At 34.5% G+C, this 10,863-nt stretch overlaps 2 protein-coding genes across 2 annotated transcripts; one reads left to right on the forward strand and one right to left on the reverse strand.

Annotated features, from left to right (window-relative positions):
- Positions 1-267: 267 nt before the first annotated feature.
- LOC147411441 (transcription factor DYT1-like) lies at positions 268-1,721 on the reverse strand. Its single transcript, XM_086448669.1, has 4 exons — positions 1,453-1,721; positions 1,202-1,372; positions 933-1,109; positions 268-361 (listed from the first exon to the last, which is right to left on the reverse strand). The coding sequence occupies exons 1-4, from the start codon at positions 1,651-1,653 to the stop codon at positions 275-277; spliced, it is 636 nt and encodes a 211-aa protein (XP_086304795.1). The 5' UTR covers positions 1,654-1,721; the 3' UTR covers positions 268-274.
- Positions 1,722-6,011: 4,290 nt separating this feature from the next.
- Positions 6,012-7,169, forward strand: LOC147411442 (small ribosomal subunit protein mS78 (rPPR3a)-like). The gene has a single exon (XM_086432068.1). The coding sequence runs from the start codon at positions 6,012-6,014 to the stop codon at positions 7,167-7,169; it is 1,158 nt and encodes a 385-aa protein (XP_086288194.1).
- Positions 7,170-10,863: the final 3,694 nt, after the last annotated feature.

The following is a 10,863-nucleotide window of genomic DNA, read 5'->3' on the forward strand; positions in this document are numbered from 1 at the left end:
TACTCAAATTTAATTACTAGAAATCAATTTATCAAGTTGATTGGGTTTTATTTTATTTTATAGATCCATCAAAAGATTGGCACGAATAGTTCATCACAATATTACAGAGGATGATATCAAGCTTTACTTCTGTTGAGGAAAACCACAAAGTATGTATTTCGACTAATTCCATTAATTATAAAACCATAGTTACATTCCTCAAGTCATTATAATTAGCAATTAATAAAACATAAATATATTAAATAAATAAAAGTAGATCGAATGGCCAATAATGTCATTCCCTATCATGGGTGAATTCTCCCAGCATCTGTAGTAAAAACTCTCTCACTTGCCCAGTTAAACCCATCTCTGCATTGGTTCCCTAGAAATTGGAAATCAAACAAAAATTATACATACCTATTAGAATATTAGATATAGAATCCATTATAATAAAATGTATATTAAGATGACATTTCATAACCTCAAATTTATGATATTTTTATCATTAAAATTATAAGGATACCAATTTTACTCCATCTTATCAAACTGATGAAAATCCCTTCTTAACCACAGTCTTCTTTGAGAGACTAACTGAAAATCACCCAAATGTTCTCATCTTCAATCTCTAGCGTGGATTTTTTTTATCCTCATCTATTGTTGAAGAGTTTGAAGATGTTGAATTTGGCTAGAGGTTGAAGTTAGGGAATTTATGTCATTTTCTATTAGTCTCTAAGGGAAGACCACAATCTAGGGGCATCTCACCAGTTTCAGAGCACATGTATCTAAAATATTTTCTAGAATAATTCATGCTGCAAGTATGGGATTTATTCCATGAGTGCCCCTAAAAAAAAATTCAAAATTTAGATTATATTCAAAAGAAATTGAGAAAAATAAGGATTAAAATGGGCCACAATGCACTACAAATTTGATCCAAAAAAGGTTTCTCAACTTACCTCAACACAGAACATGATCAGAGTTGCACCTTTGGAGGTGGTAACATTTATGTCAGTGATTTCAAAACCCAGATTACTGATGGTCTCCAGCAATTTTGTGAATCCACCTCTCTTATTCTCACATATCATCTTCACCCCAAGCTTATTGTTGTCAATGTGAAACACCTTAATATCAACCTATATTACACATTAATTTAGAATGAAATATATTAAAATATGTGTCCAATTAAGGAAGAAATACTTAAGCGATTTAGATCAACAAACCACACCTCTATCTTGCATTTCTCAATCTCTTGTGCAGTATCATCGTCACATTTTGGCTTCTCTTCCTCTTCAGATGTTACTTCCAGCTCTGCAAGTTGTTGGCTGAGACCTTGTACATGCTTTTGTAGCCCCTTAATGTAAGTAATAGCATCGTCAAGTATTGTTGCCTTGTTCATCTAAAAGTCAATAAATAAAAATAAGAAAATTGTAGCATGTAAAGAAAAAGAAGGAGAAATTATGGGATTGGGATGATTGCATTTGTGATAATTGGGACTAATGCACGTAAAGCGATTAGCCTTTCATGAAGTTTTTGCCTCCTTTTCCTCTCAGCTTCAAGGTTCTTGGATTTGAACTCAGTAGTTTTATTTTTCTTTGACCTCCCTTGACTTTGCCTTCCCTCACGACTTTCATCTTCGATACAAGAGAAATCGTCCATGATCAAACCAGGAAACTCCATCAAGATGGTGGCTATTGGGTGTAAACTGAGAATAAAGGGATTAAGAGAGTGGATGTGGATTGGGGAGAAGGAACTCTTATAGCAAGGGAGAGGCACGCGAACACACACACACACACACCACACACACACAGTTTGTTAGGCTACCCGTGCCGTACTATTCAACAATGATCACAATATATTGGCCAAAAGCTCATTTGAAGCATGGCAAATGGGTATTTTTTATTTATTTATTATCAATACTCCTTGAAAATTGGTTGATTTAGTAAGATATTTATGTACTTCTTTAAATGAGTGTCAAACACCCTTGGCTAACTAACAACATAATTTATTTATTAGCTTATCCACTTCTCCATAATTGGTTGACTTTATACAAAACTCTGAACTTGAAACAATTTTCTTTTCATAGGATTGGGAACCAAAAAAAAGTATTGGAAAATGGCCTAGACCTCAAATAACACGATCAGTCTCTCTCTCTCTCTCTTGGCCAAGGGAAAAAACTTTAAGTGGGTAGCCCGCTTCAAAATTTTGAAGGAACTCTTCATTAGATTACGTGTGGCATTTCTAAGGAAGTGTTTCAAATTTTTGTAAAATTTTTGGCATGAAATCAATTCAAAATGCCATGTGTCTTGTAACGAAGAGGGTTCCAGGCGGACTCTTGGCTAAGCTTCAGTGTACATTCATTATGTTAGAGAATCATAAAGATGCTCATTTTCTTAATCTAAGAACCAGGAAGAGTTTTAAAGGTAATTTCTTTGAGGTTTTGTGGCCAAATAAAGAATCATTGTTAGGGGGAGACCATTCAGGATATTTACTTAGTTGGAGGAATTGGGGAGAGGTAGATTTGTGGATTATTACCAGTCTAGTGGGCCTCTTAACCTTTTACTTTTGGAAAAAAACTAAAAAGTGTGATAGCCAACAATGCTTGGCAATGAAGGGGGTTCGCCATAATTTAAAGAAGTACATGAGGGTCTTGCTAATTCAGTAAACTTAATTTGCACCTGTAAATAATTTCTCTTTTTTACTCTCCAAGAAAAAAGGGATTTGTTGCGGTTTTGTCTCATGCTTTCAGTTAGAACCAGTGGGCTCAAAGGACAAATGTGTGAGTGGACAGTGAGGTTGTTAGAGAAGGATATTTGAGCTTCTTCCTCCAATTTAAGTTCATTTCCAAGAATCCACCTACAAAATAATATATGTTGAAGGTGCCACCTAGATGTGTCAATGGGTCGGTTAGTAAGGAAGTTAGAATCATAACCATTATACTTAGTTCGGTTTTGGTTTTTGTCGGTTTCAGGTCCGATTCTAAAATAAATGGAACTGAAATCATAAAAAATCACGGGTACCCATATGTTCTGACTCTTAAGAATCAAATGAGAAAAAACAAATTCAAATCATTATAAATCTTTTTACCTTTAGAGAAACTAACATATTACAAACAAAATTATTAACTAAATTAAAATTTGTTATACTAAACACACGTTAATGATTATTTTTCAAAAATAAGAATTTATCTTAGATAGAAGTAATAAATTTTTAGAAGAGCACCCATTTTAAGTTCTAATTGATAATTTATATGAAAAATTGAAGAATTCTATATAACTTGCATTTATTTTAAAATAAGAAAAATACATTAAATCATTTATAATATGAAAATAAATGAAAAAGCAAATCGGTTCTAAGTACCCACAGGTACTCGTTGGAAAGATCCTATCGGTTCCAATTTCTATTGAATTTAGACACAACTCTAATCGATTCTAATAAAAAAAGAACTGAAACTGGGGTTTTTGAAGGTTTCAGTTAAATGGGTACCTAGTGACACCTCTAGTGCCTCCTACCTTAGTTGGTAAAGTGTTTGGCTATCGATACTTGATACCATAGATATGGATTTAGGGCTTTAATAGGCTCGTTTAGTTAGACCTAATTCATATTTAGGGCCAGGCTTGGGCTTTGGAGTTAGGAATATCAAGCATCTCGCCTAGATAACTTATATTATAATTTTATTTATATATATTATAACTGTATTTTTAGCCCGTCCCTTTATCATGACTCTTAAAAAAATGTTAGTCATTTTTTTTCTTTGTTCAAAAACAATTTTCTATTTTGTTGGATACTGATTTATTTTGAAGACTCAATTTTGATGCTAAGTATTACGTATTCAAAATTGAAACCAATAAGAATCAAAACCGATATTTCATTTAGATTTTAATACTACTAATTAGGGGTGGCAATCTTAACAGAAGTGTATATGATTGAAAACAATATGAAATTAGTTGGTTTGAATCAAGCTTAATTGGGTTTGGATTATAATAGTGTCTACTCATCTAACATGATTATTAGACGAATTGTGTTTAAGTTAAGAACGTCAACCCACTTAACCCAATTTGACAAGTTTAATTATCGTGTTATTAACATGTTTTAACTCATGAAACATATGAGATATCTCAAATATCAATAATTATTCAAAGGTTTTAAAAATTACCTATTTTTTATTGGAATTTTGTAGAATTTTTTAATAATACATTTATTTTCAAAATTTATAAAATATATAGGGATTTTTAGATATTTTTCAAATAATCAAAGGGTGAGATTTTAATTTTGGAAAGAAAAACACTTTCCTTACTAAATTAATGAGAAAGCTCTCCTAATTGCATTACCTAATGCCATCCAAAAATTATATTCGATGCCATAAGGATGCAGTGGACAAAACTCTAAGAACTTAGGATTTTTTTTCTTTCTTTCGAAAAGTACTTAATTTGTGTTGGTAGATATTGATTTATGGTAGTGTGAGTTTATTTTAAGTAATAGTATTTTATTTTTGGTGGTGTAAATAAAACTTATTTCTTTCATTTAAGATTATAATTTTACTGAATGGGTTACATTAGGGTTGGCAATGATCCATTTGAAAAATAGGATTCGGATCAAACCATTTGATTTTCAGATAGGATTTGGGTTGAAAAATATAGATTTGATTAATTTTTTAATCGAGTTTGATCAACCCCAACCCAACCTAATCCGATACAAAGTCGATCCGATTAGTTTACACTATACAAAATCACCTCTCGTCTCTCCCCCTCTTGCTTAAAAATTAAATAATTTTTTTTTAATTCTCCAATATCTTTCCCAAAACCCATCTTCCCCAAAACCTATTCTAGGTATGCCCTCTCTCTTAGTAACTTCTATTCTTCCACTTTCCCCTCAATTTATCTTTACTTCCTCCAAAAATAAAATGGTGAAGCAAACAAAAGCAAGAAAAATAGAGAATTTAGGGAAGGGGAAGGTCACCCCATTCAAGTCGCTTTCATCATAGATCGGTCTACACATAGACTCATTCCTTTAGAACTGAAACTTCTAGCTTCATTTCTGTTTCGGAGCTCCCATCTCTCTCTATATCTATGTTATTCTAATGTTTTTTGGGCTCATGTAGAGAAATCTGAAAAACAAAATTTGATGTACGTACTCTCGGATTACATCTACATCCAAGATGATATCTGATCTAGAAAATAAAGGTAAGATATTTTTTCAAAAATTTGATCTCATCCTTTCTCTCTCTACTCCCACTCCCACTCCCTCTCTCTATCTACAAATAATGGTGGTTGAAGTGTAAATTCATTTAACTAAATCAAACTAGAATCAGATCGATTTTGGATTGAATACTCATTCAATCAGATCATATTTGGTTCAACATTTTATTGATTCGATGCGATCGGATCAGATCATATAATAAAATATTTTGGATCAGATCAATTTGTTATTGATCCGACACCGTACCAATCCATTGCCAACCCTAGGTTACATTAGTTGAGTCAAGTTAATTATTTAATAAATCTGTCGGATTTAAATTTAAGTTTGACTAATGATAATTTGACTTGAAAAGATTTATTTGATCTGTAAGCAACTGGCATGGCAAGGCCATTGAATTATTGATCTTTTTTTCTTATGTATCCCGAAGAAAAAGTTCTATGATTCTGTGCCCTTACCACATCAGCCATGTATAGAGGGAGTAAGTCTTTTCAAGTTAGGATATCACCACTCTTCTAAGTTTTTGACATGATTATAAAATGGATCAGTTTTGGATTGGGTTAATATTTAGAATATCCTTATTCCTTACTCCAATCCGACACGACTCAACCCATTCCCACACCCTACTACTAATAATGGTCGCTAATGTATGGAACCCATCCGGAATCGATTCATCGACACCCCACGTCAAAACCATACCAAACACTCCCGAAAGCCCTCACAGTTTCCTACGCCTAAACCCTAAGTCCTTCCCAAACCCCTTAAACCACACACTCGTGTCCCCATTTCTATCATTTCCTCCCTAAATCTAAAACCCTAAATTTCTAGTGAGGGAAGCAACCATGTCTCCACTCTCACGCCTTCTCCATCGCAGCTTCTGTACTTCTCTTTCTGCTACAAACCCAAAGTCTCCACCTTTCAAGAGCCTCATGGGCGAACTTTTCAAGGAGCAAAACCCTAGCAAGATGGTCGAAATGTTCAAAAGTTTATCCAAAATGTACCAATTTCGCAATAAGTACGGCATATACGAGCTCACAGTTCGTCGTCTCGCCTCCGCCCAGCAATTCTCATTAATTGAAGAAATCCTCGAAGACCAGAAGAATTACCCAAACATCTCCAGAGAAGGTTTCGCGATCCGACTCATTTCACTCTATGGAGAATCAAACATGTTCGATCACGCTTTCAAGATGTTCAACCAATTGCCAGAGTTGAAATGCAATCGAACGGTTAAATCGTTTAATGCCCTTCTCAATGCATGTGCTGATTCGAAGAATTTCGATAAGGTTGAGAAGCTTTTTCGAGAATTACCTTCGAATTTGTCGATTACCCCAGATGAGTATTCGTACACTATCGTGATTCGAGCTTTCTGTGAAATGGGTTCTTTTGATTCTGCGGTTTCAATGCTTGATGAAATGGAGAAGAATGGAATAAAACCCAATTTGATTACATTCAACACGCTATTAAATGCTTTTTATGGTAAAGGTCGGTTTTTGGATGGTGAGAAGATTTGGGCTAGAATGGAAAAAAGTGATGTCGTTCCTAATATTCGAAGTTTTAATGCAAAGTTGCAGGGATTGGTTCTTGAGGGGAAGACATCGGAGGCAGTTAAGTTAGTTGAAGTATTAGGAACCATGGAACTGAAACCTGACGCTTTTAGTTATCATGCTCTGATTGAAGGGTTCATCAATGATGGAGATATTGAGGAAGTTAAAAGGATTTATAACGATATGTTGAAAAATGATTGTATCCCGATTCGGCGCACTTACAAGAAGCTTGTTCCTTGTCTTTGTGAAAAAGGGGAATTTGATCTGGCTTTTAAGCTGTGCGAAAAGGGTATGAGTGATAAACGTCTTATTGATGTTGAGTTGGTGCAGGTTGTGTTAGATGGGTTGGTCAATGAATCGAAGGTTGAGGAAGCAAAAAAGCTTTTGGAGCTGGGAAAGTTGAAAAATTATGATAGCTTGAAAATGCCTACTGGGATATTTCATCATGTAAGTTAAATCCATTTTTATCAGAGATGTACATCTTTTTGGCTAATGACATAATTGGGGTCACAAATCTAATTCTAGTTTTCAGTTTAACTAGTCTTCCATGTGATACTTATATCCTTGTTGTTGGGCTTTGCCACCTTCATCTGTTCAAGTGATTAACCGATTTATTATTGTTGAAAGTGGGATTAGTGGATTTTATTATATTGTTTTTTATATTTTGTGGTTTTTTTTTGTTTTTCCAATTGAGTTTGAATGTTATGAATTTGAGTTATATTGAAGAAAATAGGAAGCATATTATGAGTGGAAATTCAAAATTCAGTACAACTGTTGTGTTTTATTTATTTATAAAATTCAGTACGAAGCAACAAACAGGCTATGAAGAGAACTAGGTTCAATTGAGATGACGAATCTCAGTTTCTCACTTTCTTGTATCTTGAATTTTTGGCTAATAACATATAGAAGGATAAGAAGTTCTCTGTCAAGTCTTTCTATTATTGCTTGCTTCCGTCGTGTGAGGTATCTTTCTCTCCATCTGTCATTTGGTTCGCTCTTGTTCCTTCTAAGATGTCATCTTTTTATGGTTTGCCTCTTTGGGTAGAATCCTCACCTTGGATAATTTGATCTGTTGGTGGTGGATTTCTCCAAATTTTTGCTATCTTTGTTCGAGGGACGGGGAGTCCGTCAACCACATTCTTATTCATTGTTCTTTCTCCCATGTTATTTGGATGTTCTTCTTATCTCGTTTCCAGGTGGATTGAGTCCTTCCTTTATCTTTTTTTGCGTTTTTAGAGGGTTGGAGTTTCAATATCTTCTCTTTTAGAAAGAGGCACCTTTGGGCTATCCTTCCTTTCGCCATTGCCTGGGATCTTTGGAGAGAGCGCAACAACAGAGTGTTCCATAGCAATGAGAGCTCGTCTCACACGGTGATTTTAGAGATTTTGAGGTTTCTTTTCTTTTGGTCAAAGATAAGTAAAGACTTTGAGGGAGTGTGCTTTCAAGATTTTGTATTTAATTGGGAAACCGTTTGTGAATTGTAGCACTTCACCGGGCGTGTATTTTTTCCTTTTTTTCTTTCTTTCCTTATTGTTTTTTCTTGTCTTGTTGTTTGGGGGCTATCTCAGCCTCCTCTTCTCCTTTTCTTCATTAATAAAATTTATATTTATACAAAAAAAAAAAACATTTAGAAGTTATATTGATTTTGTGGCTTCATCCCATTTGCAATTCCAAGATGAAAGTTCCATTTTGTGATCAAATTGGAATTGTAACATACCTAAAGAGCTTTACAAGTTTGGTCATCACATGGTCTTTCTTCTTCTTCGTTTTTCTTGATGGGCAAACATCACTCTGAAAAATAGTTTTAGTTCAAGATGTAAGGAATAAGAAGAGGAGAAAGGACTTGCACTGAATGTTGCTAGATAAAAACTAATCTTTGTTGCCGAAATAAACTAGATAACCATCAAGATTCGAGAGCAAGATCTAGAGCACCCCCATGGTAGGATCATTCACATCAAGGAGAGATAGGGTGCTTTCGTCTGTTATGTAAAGGAAAGAAGTGGTTTGGTGTGAGCACCGAGTACTAAGCTACTTTTTGAAGCGTGTGGAAGCCACCATGTCAATTGATGTTGGAATTGGTTGTTCCCATCAACACTAAAATCGCGATATATTCCTCCTGAAAATGTCTTGTGGGTTTTCTTGGATCTGCTCTCATTGGACTTATCATAAATGACTGGCATTATATTGATAATGCTAAATTTGGGTACAAAAATGATCAAATATAGTTATTAACAGTCATTGATGAAACTGATTACCTGTGTATACATCAATCAAAGTAGATCGATATTTTGATGGGCCCAACAAATATTCCACAAGAGATTACAGAGTGTGATTGTTTTCTGGCACTTGAAATAGTTATTTTGAGGGAGGTGCGTGAAAAACTGAGTCACTGACTCAATGTAAAGAAAGAGATGGGTTACAACAGTGGGCAATTGATTTCTCTACAGGACTACTGCCACAGCAACTTTTATTTATAATACACCATTCTGTAGCTATGTTACCCTGGTCGTTGGTTCGCTTGGTTCAAATTCGGGTCGGGGTTTGTAACTCTAGAATGAACCCAGCTCGTAGGGGTTGGTGGAGATAATTCGTTTCTTGGTTCACTTTGGTTTCCTAGATTGGCTCGTTAGCTTGGTTCACATGTGCATTTATGTAATTCAAGTATACAAGTTATAAGTACAATTATAATGTTGAAAAATTCTAAGTTAAATAGAAATAAATTAAAAAGATAATCTAAATTTTAAATATGATGAAAAAAAATATAATAAATTGGTTTGGTTCACTGCACCAATTAAAAAATGCTTTGGTTTGCCGAACTTAATGCTTTGGTTTGTTGAACCAAATATTTTGGTTAGCTGAACCCAGTCAAAATTCAGTGGGATCATGGTTCGCTTGGTTTTACCAATCATACCACGAACTGATTTGTTTTGTACCGGTTCATGGTTCAGATTAGATGCAATGAATGGGGTAAGATATTTTTGTAGCACACCAAATAAGGACATAAACAGGTCTATCGTGTGGGGGTGTCGATGAGTACTCATTTAACCAGAAGGGAAATGTGATCGATTGGATGATTTTGGGTATTTTTCTTTTGAATCTGTTAGAGTCGGATCTACGGGAACCATAGTTACCAAAGTCTCCCACTTATTGAAAAAGTCAAAATTAAGTTTTGATTTTTTTCCTTCACTGATTTAATCACGACTTTTTAAATAATACATGACTCTTATGAACTCCACGATTAAATCACGAATAACGCGTAAAATATAAAGGATGCAAATGAGAATGACATTGACTTGATGTGGTCATGAATCTTAATTTGGGCACATGATTGTGGTCTTTTTTATATTTTGAATAGTATAAACCTTGAATATGTGGTGAATTTGTGGTTACTTGTTTTGGATGGATGCATAAATGATATTGACATGGGAATTCTTGATATATCATTTTAGTTTAATATGAAATTTGATGATTTAATATGAAAACACCCGTGGTAGGAACAATTACATAGTCCTAACCTAGCTCAATTTTTTTTCTAATGTTTTCCAATTTTACCGAATTTTCCCCTTGCTGACTTCATCTTGAACCCCAACTTGGTGACTATGATGGGAAGCAACTCGCTTAAGAGTTAAAATCCATAGGAACCAATGGGATTGACGATTTTGCTTTAGGATCCGAACTGAAACTGAACTACTGATACCCCTATTGTTAGGCCCTTGCCCATGTCAACTTCTCCACATCTTCAATGAGAGAGAGAGAGAGAGAGGTGCTAGTTGGCATAGTCCGTAATTCTGTGGGTTATGATCTAATGAAAAACACCTAATAGAAAGAAAACATATAGATTAAAAGAATTTGTATATTTAGGATGCTTTTATTGTCATTGAGTTGGTTTTAATTCAATTTCACATATGGTTGGAGGAGAATAAAATACAGGATGCAATCACACACAAATGACAACAATTGACTTGGTTTCCTCAAGATTGAGGTACGCCCACAGTCCCCACCGATTCACTAAATTTTGAAGAAAGACATGTGCAATTGCTCTGTAAAGATATCTTTCTTGTTTTCTCTTACCAAATCCTAGTAGAAAATGACTAAACAATGAATTATTGCTTCGAGATGCTACCCAAAGCTCCCTCATGGACCATAGTCA

The sequence above is a fragment of the Akebia trifoliata genome, chromosome 1 (assembly GCF_017979445.1).
Source record: "Akebia trifoliata isolate Shusen 1 chromosome 1, ASM1797944v1, whole genome shotgun sequence".
Taxonomy (NCBI): domain Eukaryota; kingdom Viridiplantae; phylum Streptophyta; class Magnoliopsida; order Ranunculales; family Lardizabalaceae; genus Akebia; species Akebia trifoliata.